Source organism: Rhinatrema bivittatum, chromosome 1, assembly GCF_901001135.1.
Source record: "Rhinatrema bivittatum chromosome 1, aRhiBiv1.1, whole genome shotgun sequence".
Lineage (NCBI taxonomy): Eukaryota > Metazoa > Chordata > Amphibia > Gymnophiona > Rhinatrematidae > Rhinatrema > Rhinatrema bivittatum.
The window spans coordinates 539,345,826-539,370,304 of NC_042615.1; the positions used below are offsets into that span (position 1 = coordinate 539,345,826).

Genomic DNA, 24,479 nt, shown 5'->3' on the forward strand with positions numbered 1-24,479 from the left:
AGACGAACATAAGGACACGGAAGACTCATGCCTTCTTCGCCATCTAAACATCGGCATACTCCTAGTCAGATACCTGGAAAGTTCGGAATCTGTTAGAAAGACGGACCACCTATTCGTCCTTCACAGCAGGAAGAAACAGGGAGAAGCAGCCTCACGGGCAACCATAGCCCATTGGATCAAAGAAGTAATCAAGGCGGCCTACGTAGAGGCAGGAAAACTCTACCTCTACAAGTCAAGGCCCATTCTACAAGGGCCCAGGTAGTGTCCTGGGCGAAACTAAGATGCTGTCGCCTGCCGAGATCTGTTGGGCGGCGACGTGGTCCTCCATACATACCTTCTCCAGGTTCTACCGCCTGGATGTCCAGGCCCGGGAGGACACAACCTTTGCAAGGGCAGTACTAAGTGGACCACGGGCAGCCTCCCACCCGGTTCAGGAGTAGCTTTTGTACATCCCATTTGTCCTGAGTCCATTTGCTACACGATAGGAAATGGAAAAATTACTTACTTGATAATTTTGTTTTCCTTAGTGTAGACAGATGGACCCAGCATCCCACCCACGGCTGCCCCGGAATCTGGAAAACTCGGGTGGAAAACCCCGAGAACAAGACAAGCATGGGTAAGCCAGGTATTACCCCTAGTTCAAGACACCCATACTTGTTGTGTTGGCGTTATTCGGTTGAGTGCATTGGTGGTCTCCAGTTTGGAAATCAGTTGAACCAGTCCTAGTTAATCAAGTAAATCAAGTTGTTATAGCACACATATATCCACAATTGCTTTTCGAGGAGAATACTGAAGAGCTAAGCTTCCTGCACGGGTATATGTAGGCTGATGTCAGCGTTGAATCTGAATCCGTCTCCCATCTGCTATCAGGAGTACACTATACCCATTGGTCCTGAGTCCATCTGTCTACACTAAGGAAAACGAAATTATCAGGTAAGTAATTTCTCCATTTTAGTTTTAATCATATGGAGTATGCAGAACTGTGAACTCTGTTATCATAAATGAATACAAATGTGCAACGTAGCTGCAGTTGCCTCTTTGTACACGTGCAAGCCTCTGGCATTTTTGAATTCCAACGAGAGTTTCAGTTCACAACAGACTGACTCTCCATCAAGAAGAGCCTTCTTTAAAAGAAATTTGTAGCAGGGACAATTAAATTTGACATCTGCTGAAATCTTTTAAGTTCTGCTCATGTCAAGCCTTTGGGGTACTTCAGTCCAGCATTTGCTGTGCAGCCAAAGGGACTGCTCGGCACAGTATCATCAAATATCCAGGTCAACTGCTGTATGGTTCGAAGCTGACGACATCAGCACAACAGCAATTCGCAGTGAGATTCGGCAAACCAGTTCTGTGCATTTGAAAATCTCGCAGCCGTTCAGCAGCAGGAAAAGCCTCAGCAGTATTAAAATGTCTGTTACCTCTGCAGGAAAACTGCTCTAGCCGGAGGCTTATTCCAGCACTATAGAGGCTACCAGACAAACTCAAGAGCTAGCTTGAAGGAACTATTTTATCTACAGAACTCTACTTCTGGCAAGCCCTATCAGCTTGCAAGTTTGTAATTAAGTTTGAGGACCATGCACAGGCCTCCCCCATCATCCTCTGCAGGGAGCCATTTTCTGTTGCCTAGGAAGCTGCCATGGACCACTTTTTGAAGCAAATGAATGGCTTAAACTCGACAATATGCTTTCTCCCTGACTGTGTTTGACTTGTACAAGTGACATCAGATTGATTGTGTTGCAGCTGTTTGGCACTGAACGATTTGCTGCGAGGAAGGCAGTTGGATGACATCATCGACAAGATTCCAGAAATATGGGAAACTCTCTTCAGAGTGCAGGACGACATCAAGGTTCGAAAACGTATCTTCCTCGGTTTGAAATGTTTATTAACCACTCAGATAACCTCGCTGGTCTCTTGTGCCAAATGAGTGTCAAGAGTTTTACTCTGCACAGAGTTTAGAGCTAGGGCTCATGTGGTTCCCAGGCTATAGTAGCATATCGTGCTATAAGAGCTTTGGACAACGATGTAAAGCTTTGTGCTCTCTTTGTCCAAATATTTGCAGTGACTGTGGTAATCCATAAAATGTGCATGATCAGAAAGCACTCCAGTTTGTTCTTTCTAACGCCTGCTGTAGAGCTCAGAGTTTTGATGTGGGATGTCTGTTTTCCCCTGCAGGAGTCCGTGCGAAAGGCTGCAGAGTTGGCACTGAAAACTTTGAGTAAGGTAAAAAGCCCCATATTTCCATAGCAAGTGTTGTATGTTTTGGGGTGTGTTAATGCTATCATAGTTTTATTCATAAATTCGGCTGAGTTCTGGTGCTCTTTAGTTGTGTCTGGGTGAGAAGAGTAATGTTTTAGAACGGGGGCAGGCCACTCCAATCTCTTAAGTGTCGCAAGAACATAAGATTTGCCATACTGGATCAGACAAAAGGCACATCAGACCCAGTATCCTGTTTCCAACAGTGGCCTAGCCAGGTCATAAGTACCTGGCAGGGTCCCAGAGGAGGGTAGTTCCCTTTACGGACCCAGATCAGTCCAGACTCCTGGGTTTATGCATCCCTGCCAGCAGATGGAGACAGAGAACGTTTTACTGACGAGGGTAGAGAGATTCCAAGCTGCTTAACCCAGGGATAAGAAGTGGATTTCTGCAACGCTACCTTAATAATGGTTAATTGACTTTTCCTCCAGGAACTTGTCCAAACCTTTTTTTTAAATGCAGCTACACTAATAACTTTCACCACATTCTCTGGCAACTAATTCCAGAGCTTAATTATGCATTGAGTAAAAAAATATGTTCTCTTATTAGTTTCAAATGTATTACCTAGTAACTTCATTGTGTGTCCCCTAGTCTTTGTATTTTTTGAAAGAGTAAACAACTGATTAATGTTTATTCGTTCCATTCCAGTAATTTTATACACCTCTGTCATATCTCCCCTCAACCGGATCTTCTCCAAGCTGAAGAGTCCTAAGCTCTTAAGCCTTTCTTCATAGGGGAATTGTTCCATCCCCTTTATCATTTTGGTCGTCCTTCCCCTTACCTTTTCTAATTCTTTTAAGTCTTTTTTGAGATGTGGAGACCAGGTCTGCACAGAATACTCAAGATGAGGTCGCACCATGGAGCGATACATAGGCATTATGATATTCTCTGTTTTATTCTCCATTCCTTTTCTAATAATTCCTAGCATCCTATTTGCTTTCTTGGCTGCTGCTGCATAGTGAGAAGATTTCAATGATAATATCTAGATCCTTTTCCTGCGTGGTGACTCCTAATGTGGAACCTTGCATTATGTAGCTGTAACTTGGGTTATTCTTACCTAAATGCATCACTTTGCACCTGTCTACATTAAACTTCATTTGCCGTTTGCATGCCCAGTCTCCCAGTTTTACAGTGTTCCCTTGCAGTTTCTCACAATCCTCTTACAATTTGACATTTTGAAAAATGTTGTCATTTGCAAATTTGATCACTCACATTCCCATTTCGTTTATAAATATATTAAAAGGCCGTGGTCCCAGAACAGATCCCTAGGGCACTCCACTATTCAAGCTGGTTGGATTTTCAGGATATCCACAATGAAGATGCATGAGAATGCAACATACGCGTTTTACAAATAATTTCTACTCCATGATTTTGTCCAGAAAATGACACACTTTTACTTCTGATAGTAGCTTAATTGTGTATTTTTCCCCCCTGTAGGTTTGCGTAAGGATGTGTGAACCCTCCAAAGGAGCATCGGGCCAGAGAACCATTGCTGTGCTCCTGCCCTGTCTGCTGGACAAGGGAATCATGAGCACAGTAACAGAGGTCCGAGCCCTCAGGTGGGTACTTTGCATAAAGTGGTGTCCCTCTTTCTATCACTCTGCTGTGTGCATGCCTCAGGTCTGATTATAGGAGCAGGCGTGCGGCAATGCTACTTTAAAGAGAGCACAGAAAAACATGTAGAGCCAAAAAAAAAAAAAAATCACAACAGACTATGGTTTTCACAGGAGTCCCACAGCGAGTGGGGGCTTCTACTTTAGGGGGTTTTGTTTTTTTCTCCACAGTGAAATGGCAGTAGTATTTTAACTCTTGGAGATCCCACCTCTCACAAGTGCATGAATGAGCCAGGGTTTTGGCATGGCTGACTGCACTCTGTGAGCTGGTCACAGCAAGAACCCCAGTGCCAGTCCTGGCTTCCTTAAGCAGCACGACAGTTTGGGAGGGCAGTGAGTCCTCAATGTTTTTGCTTTCTCAGCTCCGGGGCTTGCATAGTTTCGGGGGGGGGCCCCGAATTTTCATTTGTGGAATCATTTTCTTGCAGGCAAGATTTTGTTGCTCGTCCCTATGTTAGCAGCAATAACATAACTGCCTAGCACTGAAAAAGGAGCACGAGCTAACTGCGTTGCTCCCTCAGCCCCTCCCCCCCCTTAACAACATGACCAACAAATCTGTGACCCTCCCGAATTTGAGTAGCTGAATCCTGTCCTGATGTTTCTTAGAAAAGTTTTGGTATTTCAAAGGTAATTCTTTTAATGTGGCTGCTTGGAGGGACAATTTTTTTTTCTATTTGGGGGGGAAAGGGAGCTTGGCTGGCAAGCCCAACATTTTGTTTCACTGAGATGAGAAAAGGTTGATAGGCCTGCTCTATATTTTGTGCCTTTTTTAAATTGGGAATCATTATTTAACCAGTTAGATTTCAAAGTTACCCAGGTAGGGTATACCTGGATAATTTTAATTGAGTTCTCGGTTTTAAGTTTTGTTTTTCTAAACTGATTTCTTAAGTTGTAACCTCTGCCAATATTCCCATTTTCCTTTTGTTCCCCAGCATTAACACTCTTGTGAAAATCAGTAAAAGTGCCGGCGCCATGCTGAAACCACACGCTCCGAAGCTTATCCCAGCCTTGTTGGAGTCCTTGAGTGTGCTGGAGCCCCAGGTGTTCAACTACCTGAGCCTAAGAGCCACGGAGCAGGAGAAAGTAAGCACAGAGCAGAGGTGTGACATGCGTTTTATTCTGCAACCTGTTTCATCAAAGAACACCACCATCGCCGGGTCGTAGTAATTCTTAGCATGTTACAGAAAACAAACGTGTGGCTTCCGATCCTTGCAGAAGATGGGACTCCCTTTGCGAGACTGATGCTTGTATGTTCTGTCTCCTTTATAGGCTGCTATGGATAATGCAAGGCTTAGTGCCGCTAAATCCTCTCCCATGATGGAAACCATCAATATGGTAGGTGTGGTGTACCGGGCGTCTTGGATTCACATGCAGCTTACCGGCTCCCATCCAGCTCAGGGTTTGGAAGTAACTGCAGTCAATGGAAAGCTGTTCAGTGGCCCATGTGGGGGTCTCCATGCAAAGTCTCAATGCACGGGTGTCTACTTCATGTAAAAAAAAAAAAAAAAAAGAACATAGTTCCATGATCATTGTCACTAATGAGCAGCCTTGCCAAGCATTTTGTGTGGGTCCTTTTTAAGCCGGTGCAAAGTCTGTGTACATACCTTTTCTTTGGAAAGAACCCACACATTCACACTTGCTAACATATGTGGGGTAATTCCCCATGCAGAATATAGGAACATACTACTTTTTGCAATTAAAAAGTGCACGTGTAAGTCCAGTTGTCTGCCCGTCCTTCCAGAACAATTCTCTGATACGAGGGAAAGAAATGTGGGCATACACCTTGTACATGCATATTTTTACTCGCATATTGGGAAGGCAGTTTTACAAGACGGCATTTTAAAATTATCCTCCGTAAAGATACCGTCTCTTCCATTCACAGTGCTTGCAGCATCTGGATGTGTCAGTCCTCGGACAGCTGGTTCCAAGACTCTGTGACCTGATCAAAAGTGCCCTCGGGCTTGGTACCAAGGTGATTTCTTTTCTTTTTCTTTTTGGTGGGGGTGGATGATTTAAACAGTGAGAGCCTGATTTTAAAACAGACTTAGTTGGATAAGTCAGATTTATCTGGCTAAATGGCGCCCCTGAATATCGGGTTACATTCAGCAGGCGCCACTTATCTAGATAAGTGACTTATCCGATTTAAGTATTTAGCCGGATCACTCAGCAACGGGGAATGGGCAGATCAGGGAGCGTTTGAGTTAACTGGATAAGTTATCTGGCTAACTCTGGTAAGCCCATATATCTGCCCCCAAAGTTAGCCAGATAAATGTATCCGGCTAACTTTAAGATAGCTGGGTATATTCTATATTAGAGATGTGCATTCGTTTTTCACGAATTAAGACAATTTCGTCATGGTTCGTGGGCACCGAAAAACAAAATTTTTCCCAAATTTTGTAAAAATTCGTAGTTCGTATTAGCGCGCACTAACACGAAAATTGGGACCCACGAAAGAAAAATCGAACCGTGGGAAAAATGAAAATTTCCCACATGGGTCCAAAAACGAAGCCCGAACCAATAGGTGTTAACAGTGCACATCTCTATTCTATATATCCCTGGTCTTTAATGATCTTTCATAGATCTTTTCAGCTCTTCATGCTGCATTTGTGCTTTACATGTATGCAGGTGCCAATGAAGCCTTGACGATTGGTGCTACTACTCACAAGTTTCAGACTTGTGCTAATTCAGGCTTTTTTTTGTAATGAAGGCTGAATTACACCCTTCCCTGTACGTACCAGGATCAGTCCAGACAGCTGGGTTATGCCTCCTCTCCAGCAGATGGAGTCAGAGAGAAAGCTGAAAACACCCCCTAGATATACTAGTGTGTCACCTGCGATCCTTCAGTATAATCTCTGACTCCAGCAGATTGAGAGGCATAACCTGCGGTCCTGGCCTGGTCAGTTTGTCGGTACTGGGAAAAAAAAAAATTACACCCATATAATGGCAGGAATGGCTACATAGCAGCTTATCAGAATTTTAAATGAAAATATTCTTTCATGAAGAAAATAATCTGCATGCATGGGTTAACTTACAGGCCCAGATTTAGGGAAAAGCACTCGCCTAGGTGTTTCAGGATAGACTCTGTGATCATCTGCTTATTACTACTGCTACCCACAGCTATTCCTCAGAGGAGCCTTTTTTGTAGGTTTAGAGAGGTATGCTTGCAGAGTAGCCAGGTTGTACCTGTGGCTAGTGTCCCGCCCTTGCTCAGGCTGATTCCCTCTTTGTACCATAGACCTACTTCATCTGACTATATCACAGTTTATCCCTCAGGAGTCTTCCTCACTGAAGTTTATCCTTAGTGGAATTAATAATAAAAAATATAAACTTGCATTCAGATCCCAATAATAGGTAGTTTTTTATTATTAATGCAAACTTTACGAGCAATGCAATAAAGATTAGATACAGATACAGCAAAGTCAACAGTTGTAATAATGTAATACAAATACTTTTTTTACGATTTGGCTGAAGTTTTGGGATTCTCTCTGCCATCTCCCTCCCCTGCCTCTGTTAATTATGCCTTTTTGTCTGCACATCTGAAACTGTGTTTTGAGAGAAGCATACAATTTCTCAAAACATACTGGCATTCTCTTGCGAGTCTAACATCTGTATCACGGAGACTGCACATCTGATTACTCCACCTGTTTACTCCTTGTCACACTTGTTTTACAGTCACGTTGTGGAGTCTGTGCGAGAACATTGAGTCCATTGAGGCCTACCTTCTGAATATATCTTAAACCAAACTTGTCAGACTTAGGCCAAGCAATCCCATTACACTAGGATGCCAAAGTTTGAAGGCACCAAATATCTGGGCTGAAGAGGAACCTGCTCCTCTTTGCTTTACGGTTGTATGCTAGCATTGCTTCATAGGGACACTGCTGTGGCTCTCTGGAGACCATTTCCCACCCCTGCTGTCCAATCTCTGGGGAGTAGTTTTATGTACAACTGGGGTGCAGCTCTGAAGTGCTGCCAGCATCCTAATTAATGCAAATCAGAATCTGACTGAGTCTTCTTTTGTTTTAAGGGAGGATGCGCTAGTGTGATTGTTTTGCTAACATCCCAGTGTCCTCAAGACTTGACGCCTTATTCAGGTAGGTCTGTCAAACCTTTTGGAGTAGATCCAATGCTGTTGGGTTGGGGGTCCTTGCTTGTACTGCAGTTGAATCATAAACTATATCTGATTATTGTGCTCTGTCCCTCTGTGTGCGTTTGCCAGGTGTCTTCAGCTGTTATATCTTTTTTTTTTTGCTTGCTACACTAAGGGCCTGGAATTGTAAAAACTGCCATTCCTATTCATACCCCAGATCAGTCCTGATAAGTGGTTTTTGCATTCCTACCAGCAGATGGAGGCAGAAAACAAAACTTTGAGGCACTGCTATATATTCGAGAGTGCTACCTGCAGTCCCTCAATATTTCTCCATCTCCAGCAGATGGTAGAGGTGCAAACCTGCAATCTGGAGTTTTGATAGATGATAAAAATAAAAAGACATTAGTGAAAGAAGACAGAAGATTCTTGGAAGGCTCCCCAAGGTGTTAGGTTCCTTCGTGGGCCATCTTTTGTGTTGAGCAGGGCAAGTGGAGGGTTGATGATCCCTGAGCTACCTCAGTCCTTATCAGTTGGGGGGGGGGGGGGAGGGGGGAAACAGGGTACTAATTCCCTCACTCTGTGGGTCCTCACCTCCAGATTCTGCTTCCTCTGGGCATCCAGAAGCAGGGAAGTAGCCCTTTTCTTTGTGCTTTCTTTGCTTGCTGGTTGTTTCTTTTTGTTCAGTGCATGTGCCTTTAAAAAAAAACCACTGTGAAGGCTGCTGGGAGACAGGGCTGGGTGAGTGAGGGCAAAAGTCCTCCCGATCGCGGGACCGGGTGTTCACTTAGCATTGAGAACATGCCGCCAGCAATGTTTGTTCAGCAGCAAGGGCTATTTTTAGGCCTGACCACGATTCAAGTTGATGCCCGCTCAGTGCGGGAAAAGTTGCTGTGGTTGCAGTTTGAGAGGAGTTTGCCTCAGTACAACTGCATTTTGTGTGGTGTGCCTCGGGTGGGGCTGGGACTTCCGTGGCCCATCGGGGGATGGTTGGACCACGAGATCGGCTGGACCGGTGTTGCAGGCCCTGGGGGGGGTTGGGTGCCTAGCGGCCATTTTGAGAGCAAATGGCAGGTGCCAGAAGGCTGTTTCAGAGCATTGGGACTCCCCTCCTCCACTTTTTCCTGTCTATTTAAGTCCTCCTAGTGGCAAGGAAGGGACCGAGGGACCAGGAGGATGATGGGCAGAATCAGTCCTCTTCAGATTCAGAGCAGTTTTCAGTGGATTTTGTCATGCTTCTTCACAAGGCTAAGAAGGAGGCAGGAGCCATATAGCTGCTTCCCAGGAAGCCCCCTGTGACTAAGAAGCCTCTTGGAGGGGGGGAGCCGGCAGGTTCTGGAGGGACCCTGCATCTTCTTGGGTTGGGACGGTCCATGGCTGAGGTCGGGGGTACACTGGAGGAGTTGATGTGCCCTATCAGCGCAGGGTAGTACAGTGGAACCGGAAAAGGTCCCGGCCAGTGATTTAGTGGATCCTATGCAGGATGTGAATGACGTCCCGATTGCAAAAGGTGACTACCCTCTTGTGGTCCAGTTGTTCCACAGGGGGAAACTAGGTCCACTGATTCCTCAGGTGTTGGGGAATTGGGTATTAAGATCACGCAGGAAGATGAGGACAATGAAGGGATAAACCTGGTCCTAGAGGGTCTGCAGGGACCTCCTATGGTGTTTACTTTGCTCAAGAAGGTGAAAAAGTTGGTGGATCTGGAATAGGAGTCTCCCAAAGTAGGCCTGAAGGTAGCCAGAGCTATGGCTAAGCTATATTCCTTGCTGGAACAAACCTTGGAGTCTTGGAAGATTCCCAAGTTGGATATGGCGGTGTCCGCAGTGACCAAGAAGACAATAATGCTGTTGGCAGGTTTGGCTGCTTTAAAGGATATCCAAGATTGGAAGCTAGAAATTCTGTTGAGGCTGTTTGAGGTTTTGGCCTTGAGCAGAGAGCCTGGTTGTGCTGGGTGCAGAAGGCGCACGAGAAGGGCTCTGAAATGACTGCGGATTCTGCTCAGGCTTCCTGTTTGGAGGCGGGTCTGGGCTATGTGGCGGATGCCCTCTGACATGATTTGGAGTTCTGCCAGGAATATGGTCTCTGCGGTGGCAGTGGAGAGACTGTTGTGGTTGTGAAATTGGTCAGTGGATGTGTGGTGTAATGCCCAGTTGCCTAACCTCTCCTTTAAGGGCAAGCTGCTGTTCAGGGAGGATCTGGAGCAACTTGTGAAGCAGTTGGGAGAGTCTAAGGCAAATAAGTTGCTCATGAAAAAGTGATGCTTCATAAAACTCAAGGAACACTAACCATTAGTGCCTTGCTCAATTTTTTAGTTTAATCATGAGCACCACCATCCACCCTTTAATTCTTTAATTAATTATTTAATTGCGGCAGCCGAAAGACTACCTTTTGAGGATCTCATACGTTAAGATAAGTGCCATCTGGGATCTTACGCTCCAGTTTTGAATTGTTGGCGATCTGACATCCTCTGTTTGAATTGCAGTGTTTTTCATACTTACTTTTAGATAAAAACAAGAAAAGATTTTTTTTTTAAATTATAGTAATAAAAAGCATTTTTTAGCAATTAAATAATTAATTAAAGAATTAAAGGGTGGATGGTGGTGCTCATGATTAAACTAAAGAATGGAGCAAGGCACTAATGGTTAGTGTTCCTTGAGTTTTATGAAGCATCACTACACACCTATTAAATGTTTTTAAGAATAAGTACAGATGAAAATTAAAATAAAAAAATAACATTCATTTAAGAGTCGGTGTGAATCACACAGGTGAATCGAGCATTTAAAATGGAATAAAAATAGAATTCACATTGAAAAAGATAAAAGGAAAAGTTTGGGGTTTTCAAGTGCGGGTTTTTGGATTAGTTTTACCTGTGGTTCTGCAGCATAGCAGGGTTGGCGTTTCCTTAATAAAAGCATTTCAGCTGGTTTCTATGTTTTTGCAAACAGGTAAACTGATGAGCGCATTACTCACTGGATTGAATGATCGCAACAGTGTGGTGCAGAAGTCATATGCTTTTGCCTTGGGACATTTAGTTCGGGTGAGCCTAAGGAGGAGTTTTTCCTTATAGTCTGTTGTGTTGGTAGTTGTTTTGCTTGGTTTATGTTAAGTTAAAAGCCTTGTGTTTACCTGAGTACCTCAAAGTGATCTGTGCACATTGAATATGTTGCATTTAAAATTGTGATTACAGATCAGGAGTCTGCTTAGATACAGCTTTAAGGCAAATAGTCCAGCAACTATTAATCCTTATCACTAATAATTGCCTTAATGTTTTTCACATGGCCATGAGTCCTCAAGGTTTTCCCACAGATAAGCAAGTTGAATTAGCCATGACAACTGGGGGGGTCGTCCCTCCGGGCCTCTAGGTGGCGGAGCTCCAAAGAGCACACAGACTTGAGCTCTGTGTGCCTGCCTGTGCATATTACCACGTGGTTCCCAGCTTGCCTCAGTCTTCTTCGGCTGTGCAGGTAGCAGGCAGAGCTCTGTATCTCTCAGTGCAGGTGCTCTGTATCAGTGCAACATTTCCTAGTGTGTAGCAGATGGACTCAGGACCAATGGCTATAGTGTACTCCTGATAGCAGTTGGAGACGGATCAGATTTCAATCTGACGTCAGTCCTAGTACAAATACCCCTGCAGGAAGTGCAGCTCTTCGGTATTTTCCGTCTCCATAGTAGTTCGGGACTCTAAGCATGCTAGCACAACATTAGAGTAATTTAGCAAAGAAAACCAAAACAAGAAGAAAATCTTACCTCTACAGACGAGCCCCGCTCTCCTGTGTTGACACCCATTGGGTCCCTCCCCCAGTTGAGAATTTCCGTGATCCCTCGGAGGTAAGCCTCGGTCCGGTGGCAGACTCTCAGCGGGGACCTAGCCCCCGACACTGGGTGAGGCTGAGAGGCAGCGGGTGCAACTTTGAGCGCGGCGGTGAAGGTATTTTCCCTCTCCCCCCGCAGCCGGAGACCGCCCGGAACGAGACCGGGAAGCACTGAGACAAGGTAAGGTAGAAATCTATTTAAAAGTCTCCAGTTTCCGAAGCTCGAGGAGTCGCACAGTTCGCCTGCCGGGACCAGTGCCATCGGGTTGATCTGCCCTAGCAGGGCTAGACCCCGGTCAGATCCGAGGGTCCTCCCACATGGAGACCCTCCGAGGTGGTCGCCATATTGTCCACGTGGTCGCCATCACCATTTTGATTTGTTCGCCGCTCTGTCCGCCGCCCCGACCCGTGCGCACAGAGGCGAGCCGTGTGCACAAATCCCTTGTGCGCACAACTTCATGCGCCCAAGAACCAAGCGCACAAGCAACGCGCATAGCCACGCGCTTACTATGCCAGGCACATAACTTCGATCTGTGCGCACAACTTCAACGCACCAGAGCGCATAACTAAGCCACCGGGCCCTGTAATTTACGCGCATAAGCCATGGCACCACCGGAAAAGAAGCTCAAGGCTCAGGGCCTTTGCCCAGCATGCCACATTAGAGCTGCACAGCATGAGGAGGACACGGCCCTGTGGGAATCCAGCCCATGGCCATCCCCAGCCAGTACCGGGTTCCAGCTTCTCGAACAGTACGCCGGACCTGGCGTCTCCCAGCGAGACCTTCCCTCAAACAGAGCCCCCCAGGGATGCAGTTCCCCTTAATTTAGACCCAGCCTCTATCTCCTGGGTGAAATTCTTCAAAGGCCTGCATACCTTCATCCACATGCAGCCGGGGCCTCCGGTAATACGGCCACAACTCTTACCAGAGGACCTCAACATCCCGGGATCCTCTATGCCCAGGGAAGTGATTCCAACGCCCAGAAGCCCCACCTTTGGGACACGGACAACTCAGATGAGGAATTAGAATCACTGGAGGAAGGGGAGCTCCCTCCTGGGATAGAGCCCCACCGAACCATGAGGCGCTTCTTTACCAAGGACGAGCTCCCAGACCTGGTCACACACAGATTGAAAGAGCTCGCTATCCTGGGCACAAGTGCCTCGGGGGAACCTAAGACGAATCCCCTACTAGAGTGACTCAATCAGACCTCCCATCATTTCCCACTATTACAAGCCGTCCAGCAGCTAATTGACCTGGAATGGGATGCCCCAGAGACTACATTCAAAGGAAGGCATGCCCTGGCAGCCATGTACCCTCTTGACCCAGCTGCCAAAGATCTCCTGGCATGTCCGAAAGTGGATGCCATGATCCGCGTGGTCTGGAAGCGCACTACTATCCTAGTTGAGGGAGGAGCAGCACTCAAGGATGCTCAAGACAGACATCTGGAATCCATCCTCAGTCTTGATGTCTCCGCTATGTCTCTACAGATAGCAGCCTGCTGTGCCATAGTGACATGCGCCTGCTTATCACAGACCAGGAACAACAGTCCTGGGGAAGCCCTGGAACCAGCAGTATCATTCCTCACGGATGCCGCTTCTGATCTGGTGTGCACCGCAGCTAGAGGAGTGTCATCAGCAGTGGCAGCCAGAAGACAATGCTGGCTCCGAAACCGGTCAGCCGATGCATCTTCCAAAATAAGACTCACACGGATGCCCTTCAAGGGAAACCCTCCTGTTTGGAAGCGCACTAGAGAAACTAGCCAACAAATGGGGCAAATCCCCACTACCGCGGCTGTAACACCGGTACCCACACAACAAATAAATACTGGACATTATTCTATCTATTTTATCATTCCCAAGCAAGAAGGAACATTCCGGCCCATCCTGGACCTCAAGTCTGTCAACCGCCACCTGAAGATTCCTCGCTTCCGCATGGAAACCCTACGCTCAGTAATAAGGGCGATACAACTGGGAGAGTTCCTTACATCCCTGATTCTGTCTGAAGCCTACCTACACATTCTGATCCATCAAAAGCATCAGCATTTCCTACGCTTCATGATCCTGGACCGTCACTACCAGTTCCAGGCACTACCATTCGGGTTAGCCACTGCATCCCGGACGTTCACCAAGATCATAGTGGTAGTGGCAGCAACACTGAGTAAGGAAGGAATCCTCGTACACCCGTATCTAGACGATTGGCTGATCAGGGCGAAATCCCCAGAGGAAAGCCACCAAGCGACCAACAGAGTCAAAACTCTACTGGAGAGCCTCGGGTGGGTGGTCAACACAAACAAGAACTGTCTATAGCCCTCCCAATCGCTAGAATACTTGGGAGTCCGGTTCGACACCAAACAAGACAAGGTCATCCTGACACCGACAAGGAGATCAAAACTGATGACCCAGTTGCGAACCCTGTTGAGCGAGCTTCGCCTCACGGCATGGGACTACCTCAAAGTCCTCAGCTTCATGGCATCCACACTGGAAGTAGTGCCATAGGCAAGAGCTCACATGAGACCCCTACAGCGCTCACTCCTATCACGATGGAATCCGCTGTCCCAGAACTAAACCGTACGTCTTCAGCTCCCGGACAATGTTCGGACCCAGCTATGATGGTGGCTACAAGAAGGCCATCTGAGCCAGGGAGTAAGACTATCCTCACCAACTTGGATCCTGCTCACCATGGACGCCAGCCTACGAGGATGGGGAGCACACTGCCAGGAGCTAACCGCCCAGGATGGAACATCAATCGCCTAGAAACCCGGGCAGTCAGACTAGCCTGCCTACAGTTCAGACACAGACTCTGAGACAAATCAGTCAGAGTAATGTCAGACAGCGCTGTTAGGACCGGTGACCACGATGGTCCGGGACCGGGTGTCATGGCCGCCGGCCGTGGCGGGTCGCAACCTGGGTCGGGCCGGCGGCTGCGGCAACGCTAACATTACCTGAGGGGTCGGGTGGTCCCGAGACGCCTGCTGTGGCAGGCAGCCTCTCCTGTGTTGGTTTTCACGGCCACGATCGCTGCTAGCCCAGCCGCATGGTTCCCTCGGCCGGGCTGACTCCTCTCCCTCTGCCTATACTAGAGTCGCGCACGCGGCTGAAGAGGAAATTTAAAGGAGCCATGACAGGAAATTGTCATGGCTCCTCCTGAGACTCCTCTCTCCACTTCCTGCATTTAAGGCAAGGTCTGATCCTCAGACCTTGCCTTGGTATCAAGGTTCCTGGCTGAGTTTGGCTCAGAGCTTCTTATTCCTGGTTCTTCGTCCCACTCTGCTTCCCTGCTCCTTGGATTGACTCTTGGCTTCTGACCTCTGGACTGGCATTCGTGTTTTCCCTGGCTTGATCCTGGTACGGCTTGCGACCCTTCTCCTGACTTCTCCTGGACTGGCTTCAGATCCTTCTCCTGTTTTTGATTTTGGCCTGGACTTCGACCCTTCTTGTGTACCAAACCCTTGGACCGGCTTTGGACTACTCTGTGACTCCGTCCTCAAGACTACTACGACCTGCTGGAGGCGCCAGCCGTCTGGAACCCACGACCCGCAGGAGACGCCTGCATCCAGACTTTCTTCAGTCTTCAAGGAAGTCTCCTAAGTCCCAGTGGCCAGGTCCCTACAGGCTTCTCCTGGGGGGATCTTGAGCTTCCAGGGTGAAGTCTTCATTCTACAGCTACAGCATTCGGCCTCGCCCTTCGGTAGAGACCTAAGGGGATTATTTCCTTTTAGGTAGCGCTGACTCTACCTCGGAACAGGGGTCCACCTTCTGAGTCATAACAAACGCCACAACAGTGGCATACATCAACCATTAGGGAGGAACCAGAAGCCAACAGGTGTCTGGAAATAGACCCCCTAATGTCATGGGCGGAAGCAAACCTTCAAGAGATCTCAGCTATAATCGCTGGGAAAGACAGCATTGCTGCGGATTACCTGAGCAGAGAAAGTCTAGATACAGAAGAATGGAGGCTGTCGACCACAGTGTTCTAATTGATAGTAAACCGTTGGGGAACACCAACCATGGACCTCCTGGCAAACAGGTCCAACGCCCAAGTGCCCAACTTCTTCAGCCGCAGGCGGGAACCTTAGTCCCAGGGAATCGATGCTCTGGTACAGACCTGGCCACAGGAAACTCTATTATACACCTTCCCACCGTGGTCCCTATTGGGTGCAATCATCCACAAGATAGAACACCACAGGGGACCAATACTTCTAGTGGCCCCGGACTGGCCAAGAAGACCGTGGTACGCAGACATGCGAAGGCTGCTGACAGGAAGCCCCCTCCTGCTCCCTCCACACAGAGACCTGCTCCAACAAGGACCAATCCTCCATGAGGATCCAGCTCGATTCTCTCTTATGACCTGGCCATTGAGAGGACTCGCCTGAGGAAGAGCGGATACTTGGGGGCAGTAATTGACACCCTGCTCCGAGCACACAAGTTCTCCACATCCCTGACATACATAAGGATTTGGAGAGTATTCGAAGCCTGGAGTGAGGATCGCGACATCGTTCCACGCTCAGTCAAAATTCCTGCGATTCTGGAATTCCTACAGAACGGACTACAGAAGGGGTTGTCTCTCAACTCCATCAAGGTACAGATGGCCACATTGTCATGCTACGGAACCAAGAGTGAGAGCGGCAGCCTAGCCTCTCACCTGGATGTCTCCCGCTTTCTGAAAAGAGTCAAGCAGATCCGATCACCCCTAAAGTGGCCGGTGCCTCTTTGGAATATCAACCTGGTCCTAGATTTTTTTTTTAGCAGGAGCCTCCTTCAGACCTCTTAGCAGCCTGTCGCTCCGGCTATTAACATTGAAGACAGCCTTCCTGGTGGCAGTGTGTTCGGCCCGTCGTATCGCCGAGCTACAAGCACTGTCCTGCCGGGAACCGTTCCTCAGACTCACCCCGGGAACCATCCAGTTACGCATGGTCTCGTCCTTCCTACCCAAAGTGGTTTCTCTCTTCCATCTCAACCAAACCAACTCTCTACCATCGCCAGATGAACATAAGAATTTGGAAGAGTCTCGCAGTCTGCGCCACCTCAACGTCGGCAGACTCCTAGTCCAGTACCTGGAAAGGTTGGAACACGTACGAAAGACGGACCATCTATTCATCCTTCACAGCGGGAAGAAGCAGGGGGAAGCGGACTTGCGAGCAACCATAGCCCGCTGGATCAAAGAAGTCATCAAGGCGGTCTACGTAGAAGCAGGCAAGCCACCACCTTTACAAATCAAGACCCATTCCACTAGAGCCCAGGCAGTGTCCTGGGCGGAAACCAAGATGCTGTCACCCGCTGAGATCTGTCTGGCAGCGACATTGTCCTCCATCCACACCTTCTCCAGGTTTTACCACTTGGATGTTCAGGCTCGAGAGGACACAGCATTTGCAAGGGCAGTACTAAGTGGGCCTCGGGCAGCCTCCTACTCGGTTTGGGAGAAGCTTTTATACATCCCTTCGGTCCTGAGTCCATGTGCTACACGCTAGGAAATGGTGTCAGCTCAGGGCTCATTGGGGTCCTCTCAGGCATCCAAGATCTTCTCGGACCTGTCAGGAGTGTCGAAGCAGAGACTAGAAGGATCACAGCTGCAGAAATCTCTGGAGAAGAGAGATAAGCAGCACCCACACAGGAACAGAGAACCTGTACACCCAAGGTGGCTGGATTTGGTCATAATGCTGGCAGCAGTACCTCCCAGAAGGGGCCCAAGGGAACCCACCTCGGGCAAGCAGGGGGTCCCTGGCTGCCCAGGTGATGTCTCAGATATCCCAGGTGTTGACGCTCTTTCTTTCGTCATTGAAGCAATGCCGTGGTGAAGAGGCGTGTGCCCCACGTATAGCATAGTCATCAAGCAGAGAAGACGTGGACAGAAGGGAGTGCATTTCCCCCCCCCCCCCCCCCGGACCAGCTGCAGGAGCCATCCCCGTATGACTCACTGGTCTCGTCACCAGACTTCTCGATGGATTACCCATCAGATTCCCCAGAGGAGCAACCTTGACTCATTTCCCCACCAGAGGACTTGTCTTACTCCAAGTTCATCGAAAAGGTGGGAAGTACCCCTAAGGTGGAGACCAGGAAGGTACCGGACCCTAGAGCAGAGCTCATGGGAATTCTTAAGATCTTCAAGGCACCGGCAGAGCTGCCCGTATTACCATCCCATGCGGTCTTGGGCGAGCTGATGGCCAGAGCGTGGCAACTTCTGTTTTCAGGAGCATCAACCTCGCGCAACACTGATCTTAAGTTCAGAATGCTCGACTCTCCTTTCTACAGCACGGTGCAGTTGCCTCACACCTCCATTGTGGTGGAGTGTTGGCCATGAAGAGAGCCAGGAGGCCCTGACTACACGTGAATACTCCCCTGGGAAAGGACAGCAAGTACCTGGATGGCTTTGGCAAGCATAATGCCTCTGTATCGCTCCTTGGTGAGACCGCACCTTGAATATTGTGTACAATTCTGGTCGCCGCATCTCAGATATAATTGCGATGGAGAAGGTACAGAGAAGGGTTACCAAAATGATAAGGGGAATGGAACAACTCCCCTATGAAGAAAGACTAAAGAGGTTAGGACTTTTTAGCTTGGAGAAGAGACGACTGAGGGGGGATATGATAGAGGTGTTTAAAATCATGAGAGGTCTAGAACAGGTAGATGTGAATCGGTTATTTACTCTTTCGGATAGTAGAAAGACTAGGGGGCACTCCATGAAGTTAGCATGGGGCACATTTAAAACTAATCGGAGAAAGTTCTTTTTTACTCAACGCACAATTAAACTCTGGAATTTGTTGCCAGAGGATGTGGTTAGTGCAGTTAGTATAGCTGTGTTTAAAAAAGGATTAGATAAGTTCTTGGAGGAGAAGTCCATTACCTGCTATTAAGTTCACTTAGAGAATAGCCACTGCCATTAGCAATGGTTACATGGAATAGACTTAGTTTTTGGGTACTTGCCAGGTTCTTATGGCCTGGATTGGCCACTGTTGGAAACAGGATGCTGGGCTTGATGGACCCTTGGTCTGACCCAGTATGGCATTTTCTTATGTTCTTATATGTTCCAAGCCGCGATGCTGAACCCAAAGATCCAGCAGCATCAATTTTATAACACTCAGTATTTGTATGAGTTCCTGCAATCGTTAAAACTTGTGGTGATGGCAACTGACCCAGATGGCAGTCCTCTGTCCGACCTGCATGAGATGGAAGAGGGGTTACGTCACCTGCTCTGTACAGTTTATGAAACCTTTGACAGCTCAGCGAGGATTTCCGCGGGAGCTATCACGGCCAGACGCATGGCCTGGTTATGGGCGAGTGCCATCAAGGAGGACGTTCATGAGAAGCTGGCCGACCTGTCCTGTTTCCCAGACAATTTGTTCGGGGACAAGCTGCGAGAGACCGAGACACAGCAGAAAGGAACAGAGTGTAGCAGTACAGTTGCTGACATCTCGGGAAGAACAGTTTGGAAGGAGATTCTACCAGACTTCTCAGAAAATGCAAGCCTATAGTCGTGGGGACAGGTCTTATCCTCCCTTTCGCCTGCAACCTTATCAGCCATCCAGGGAGCCGCAACAGCAACAACCTCAGAACCGTGCCTGGCAATGAAACCCGAGACAGCAGCGGGCCCCAGAGGACCCGAGTGGCTCCAAACCCTAGCAGGGGTTTTAAGAACGACAGGAGCCCAACACGAAGGGGAGTTAACGGTCCAAGCAGGGAAGATCCACAGACTGTCCTGCTAGAACACCAATTTCCATCGGTAGGCCTTCGGGCAGGGCCGAAAGTACTGGTCCCCATGCTGCCCCTCTTTCGGGGGGCCGGGGGAAGGTGGTACTTCCCGGGAGTAGAAGGTCTACAACCAACACATCAGTGGGTAATTCCGCTACTCCCAGCCCAGGGAGCATGATTTTCAACAGAGAATGTTCCCGTTCATGACTAGGACATTTCGAGATTCTATCATCGAATGACGGCTTGACAGGGCCCTACCCTGATTTCGAGGGTTAACAAGAGCTGTCAATATGAGTAAAGAAGCCGCCAGTGCCGTGGGATCTAAATCTACTCTTGGAGCAGTTGTTGCTGCCACCCTTCGAACCCATGGACAGCAGTCACATCAGATACCTCTCATGGAAGGTCCTTTTTCTAGTGGCACTCACCTCAGTGAGGAGAGTCAGTGAACTCCAGGCATTGGTCCCTATTTACCACACCTGGAGTTTTATCACGACAAAGTGACGCTGAGGACCCACCCGTCATGCCTCCGTAAGATAGTATCAGCTTTTCACCTTAATCAGACAAGCACGTTGCTGACCTTTTTCCTGAAACCACATCAGTTGGAGTCAGAGAAGCAACATCACACATTGGATTGTAAACGTGCCCTAGCATACTACAAGCTTTGTACACAATCAAATTCCAGTGCTTCATAATTGTTCATCTCCTTCAAACCGAATGCTTCAGTACACCCTGTCACGAAAAGGATGCTGTCATCTTGGATTTCTCAATGCATTGAGTTTTGTTACAATAGGAGAGCAGAAACCTTATACCAAAGGCTCACCAGATCAGACCAATGGCAGCTTCGATGGCACACCTAAGTGATGTGCCCATTCAGGATATTGGCAAAGCTGCCACGTGGTCGTCACTGCACACCTTCATTACACTACTACCTGAACCAGCAAGCAGCCACAGATATGGCTGTGGGACAAGCTATCCTACAGGCGGGTACAACAAGAGACTGCCCGCAAGTGGAGGCTAGGTTGAGCATGCCCCACCAGACCTGGATCGGAGCACAGGTCACCTCCATTGCCAAGGGGTGCTGAACTGCTTAGCTTGGGACTCCCCAGTTGTCATGGCTAATTCAACCTGCTTATCTGAGGGGGGAAAAAGCAAGTGTGTTTTCCGTGGATAACAGGGTGAACTAGTCATGCTAACTCACCCACCTCCCCGGACTGTTATCCATGTTTTCGGTAAGCAAACTTGCTTTTACTGTAGAATCTGTATATTTTCTTCTAAGGCTTTAGAAACATATCTTTTGTTATATAAAGTTTGTGGATGATTTAATTTTTAAAAAGTTTGTTATAGCATGTATATTAAAAGAATGCCTTTAATGTGCTTTTATAGACAGCAAGAGGTAGTAGCACTGAAAAATTACTGCAGAAACTCAATAGTTGGTACATGGAAAAGGAGGGTAAGTCCTTTTTATGTTTGTTGGAAATTCTAGTATCTGTTCTATACCCTTATCTTAATTACAATTTCATGGTCATAATTGTCAGCTCATTTAAAAAAAAAAAAAAAATGATGCCATTTTCCCACTTTTCTTTACTGCACTACTACATGAGCCAGTAAGATCTTTAGATAGGACAGGGAGCAAACTGTCCAGACTTTTAATTTACTCTGTTTGTTGTTCATTAGACCCGGTATATAGGACAGCATGTGCTTTGACAGTCCATGCAATTGGGCGCTACAGCCCTGATGTATTGAAGAACCATGCAGAAGGAGTTTTGCCCTTGGCATTTCTGGGTATGCATGAGGTGCCCGATGAGGAGAAAGGAGAGAAAGAGGAATTCAACTTGTGGGCAGAAGTGTGGCAGGAGAATGTACCTGGTATGTTTTTTATTTGTCATCTTGTATCTCTGATGTGGGTTTGAATCCCTCAATAAATACAAAGAGCCACACTGCTCTTCACCACCAGAAAATAAATATTATGTAGAACGGAACCGCATCAGCAAGCCTTAGACGACGTTCTTAGTGATGAGCTAAGCCTTCCGGTCTTTTCAATCATTTGTGGCCCGAAAAGGGATTTTTTAAATGTACACCAACCGGTGCTGACGATGTCAATATTGTTTAAATATGCCCATCAAATAAACCTTATGGTAGTTGAAATTTCTTTTATATCTTCAAGGTCTTAGAATCAAAACAAATGACTCAACAGCGGTCGTGTTTCACAACCCCTAGGCTGCTTCATCAGGAGTCAATGTCACAACAAAAGGTCTATAGAAAAAACAAAAAGGCATTTCATAATCAATATCGATATTCTTTTAAAATTGCAAAAGTACTTGGCTTCAGATGGTGGAGCAACCTTTTCAAACCGGGACGCAAAGTCTCCATAAGTGTGGTTTTTTTGACAGTGCCAGGCAAGAGACCCGCGTCAAACTGGTAACAGATTAAATAGTCCGCTCTTTCGAAAGTGTCATGACTTCAACAGATATATAACATCTCCTTAGTAACTGGATGCTAAACCAAGAACATTGTCAGTACAACACAGAAAAGGTCTCATTGCTGATAATTCAACGTCAGACAAGGACAGGGTTATTTTTACAAGAACACATTCAGTTCTAACAGTGTTCAAACCCGTCGGATGAACACTATTTAAAGTGTAAATCGATCGTTGTTCCACTTGCAACAGCAATCTATTAAAGTCACCATCCCGCCAAGGGGGACAAAACTGTTCTAGGACGTAAGCCTTTAAATCATCAAAGGAGTGAGCAAATTGAAGACAATGAGTAACTAAAGGTGCTGTGACTCGTCCCGTATTGATACAGGATGGTGCTCTATCAAACGTGTCTTGAAAGATCTTTTTGTTTTCCCAACATACCATAAGTTGCAGGGACATTGAATAATATAGATAACTCCAGTGGATTGACAGTCTGTATTCCTCCTTAATGTGACATTCTTATTAAGTCTAGAGAAATGCAACACCGAAGTGGAAATTATGATGTGACACACCGTACATGAACCACAACTTGTGTGGAAACCAATATGTTGAGGTACTTGACGAATAGACTAATCTGAATGTACAAGTTGGTCTTTGAGATTAGCATCTCGAGTGAAAGTAAACCTCTGGATATCTTGAAATTCATCATAAAGTTGTAAAATGTGCCAATTATCAAAAATAATTTTCTTCATTTTATAAACCATAGATGAAAATGGTAATACACAGGTATGTACCTCTTCCTTGTCATTAGAACGCGGTAAAAACAGCCAATCACGGTGTGTGTATTTAGCTCTCATATTTGCACACTTTATGCAACGTGAGGGGTACCCTCTTGTCTGAAACCTTTCACATAACTGCTTTGCTTGATGCTGAAATTCAGGTAAGGTGGTACATAGCCGTCGAATCCGAAAGAATTGGCTGCTTGGTAAGTTCTCTTTTAGTGACCTAGGATGCACACTAGTGAAGTGAAGCAACGTGTTACTGGCTACTGGTTTTCTGAAAAGAGTGGTCACAAAGCCCTCAGAGGTTTTAGTAATATTGATATCAAGAAAATTAATCTGTGTTGCTTGAATGTTGGCAGTGAATTTCCAATGAGAATTGCAATTGTTCAGCCAACCAATAAACAACTTAAAATCTTCTTGAGTCCCATTCCAAAACAAAAGGATATCGTCTATATATCGATTCCATGCTGTTATGTATTGTGCAAAAGGATTGTTGGAATAAATCCATTGATCTTCAAAACAGCCCATGAATAAATTGGCTATATCAGGGGCCATTATTGCCCCCATTGCCGTGCCACAAATTTGTTGGGAAAAAAACCCCTTCCCACGCAAAGATGATGGAATTCCTTGAGGTCTCAATCTCTTCTCAAAAAAATCATAGGCAATCTTAATGGCTTCTTCTTGAGGAATATTTGTATAATGCTTCCACATCAAGTGTTACCAAGAACATGGAAGGTGTATCTATTTGGAAATTGTATCATATGTTGTGAATCTCTGATATATGATTTCAACTCTCGAAAGTGAGGAGCTAGAAAAAAAATCAACAAATTTGGACAGAGGTTCCATTGTTACTCATTGTCTTCAATTTGCTCACTCTTTTGATGAATTAAAGGCTTGCGTCCTAGAACAGTTTTGTCCCCCTTGGCGGGGTGGTGACTTTAATAGATTGCTGTTGCAAGCGGAACAACGATGGATTCACACTTTAAATAGTGTTCATCCGGCGGGTTTGAACACTATGTTAGAATTGAATGTGTTCTTGTAAAAAAAAACAAAAAAAAAACCTGTCCTTTTCTGACGTTGAATTATCAGGGATGAGACCTTTTCCGTGTTGTACTGACGCTGTTCTTGGTTTAGCATTCAGTTACTAAGGAGATGTTATACGTCTGTTGATGTCATGACGCTTTCGAAAGAGCAGGCTATTTAATCCATGTTACCAGTTTGATGCGGTCTCTTGCCTGGCGTTGTCAAAAAAAACTTATGGAGACTTTGGGTCCCGGTTGCTCCACCATCTGAAGCTAAGTACTTTTGCAATTTTAAAAGAATATCGATATTGATTATGAAATGCCTTTTTGTTTTTTCTATAGACCTTGTGTTGTGACATTGACTCCTGATGAAGCAATCTAGGGGTTGCGAAACACGGCCGCTGTCGAGTCATTTATTTTGATTCTAAGACCTTGAAGATATAAAAGAAATTTCAACTACCATAAGGTTTATTTGATGGGCATATTTAAACAATATTGACATCGTCAGCACCGGTTGGTGTACATTTAAAAAATCCCTTTTCGGGCCGCAAATGATTGAAAAGACCAGAAGGCTTAGCTCATCACTAAGCACGTCATCTAAGGCTTGCTGATGAGGTTCCGTTCTACATAATATTTATTTTCTGGTGGTGAAGAGCATTTTTGGATATTGTTTTGGTGATACCTTTTATTTGAATCCCTCAAGCCAGCTGGGGCTGCCACAAAGGCAGCACTCAGCCCCAGAGGCATGAAGGCAAGTCATGGCCATCACACAGTGATGATAATTAGTGGTCCAAATTTTGGCGCATGCATA

The 24,479-nt window shown here is 46.6% G+C and overlaps 1 protein-coding gene across 4 annotated transcripts in view; it reads left to right on the forward strand.

The window, feature by feature from the left end:
• ECPAS (Ecm29 proteasome adaptor and scaffold) overlaps window positions 1-24,479 on the forward strand; it is a 338,465-nt gene that overhangs the window by 271,412 nt on the left and 42,574 nt on the right. For all 4 annotated transcript variants that reach the window (XM_029614666.1, XM_029614656.1, XM_029614672.1 and 1 more), the window contains exons 32-41: window positions 1,741-1,846; window positions 2,173-2,220; window positions 3,691-3,812; window positions 4,799-4,949; window positions 5,136-5,201; window positions 5,749-5,838; window positions 7,891-7,957; window positions 10,899-10,990; window positions 20,832-20,898; window positions 21,123-21,314. In XM_029614666.1, coding sequence (XP_029470526.1) covers window positions 1,741-1,846; window positions 2,173-2,220; window positions 3,691-3,812; window positions 4,799-4,949; window positions 5,136-5,201; window positions 5,749-5,838; window positions 7,891-7,957; window positions 10,899-10,990; window positions 20,832-20,898; window positions 21,123-21,314 — 1,001 coding nt within the window. The remainder of the gene's footprint in view (window positions 1-1,740; window positions 1,847-2,172; window positions 2,221-3,690; window positions 3,813-4,798; window positions 4,950-5,135; window positions 5,202-5,748; window positions 5,839-7,890; window positions 7,958-10,898; window positions 10,991-20,831; window positions 20,899-21,122; window positions 21,315-24,479) is intronic.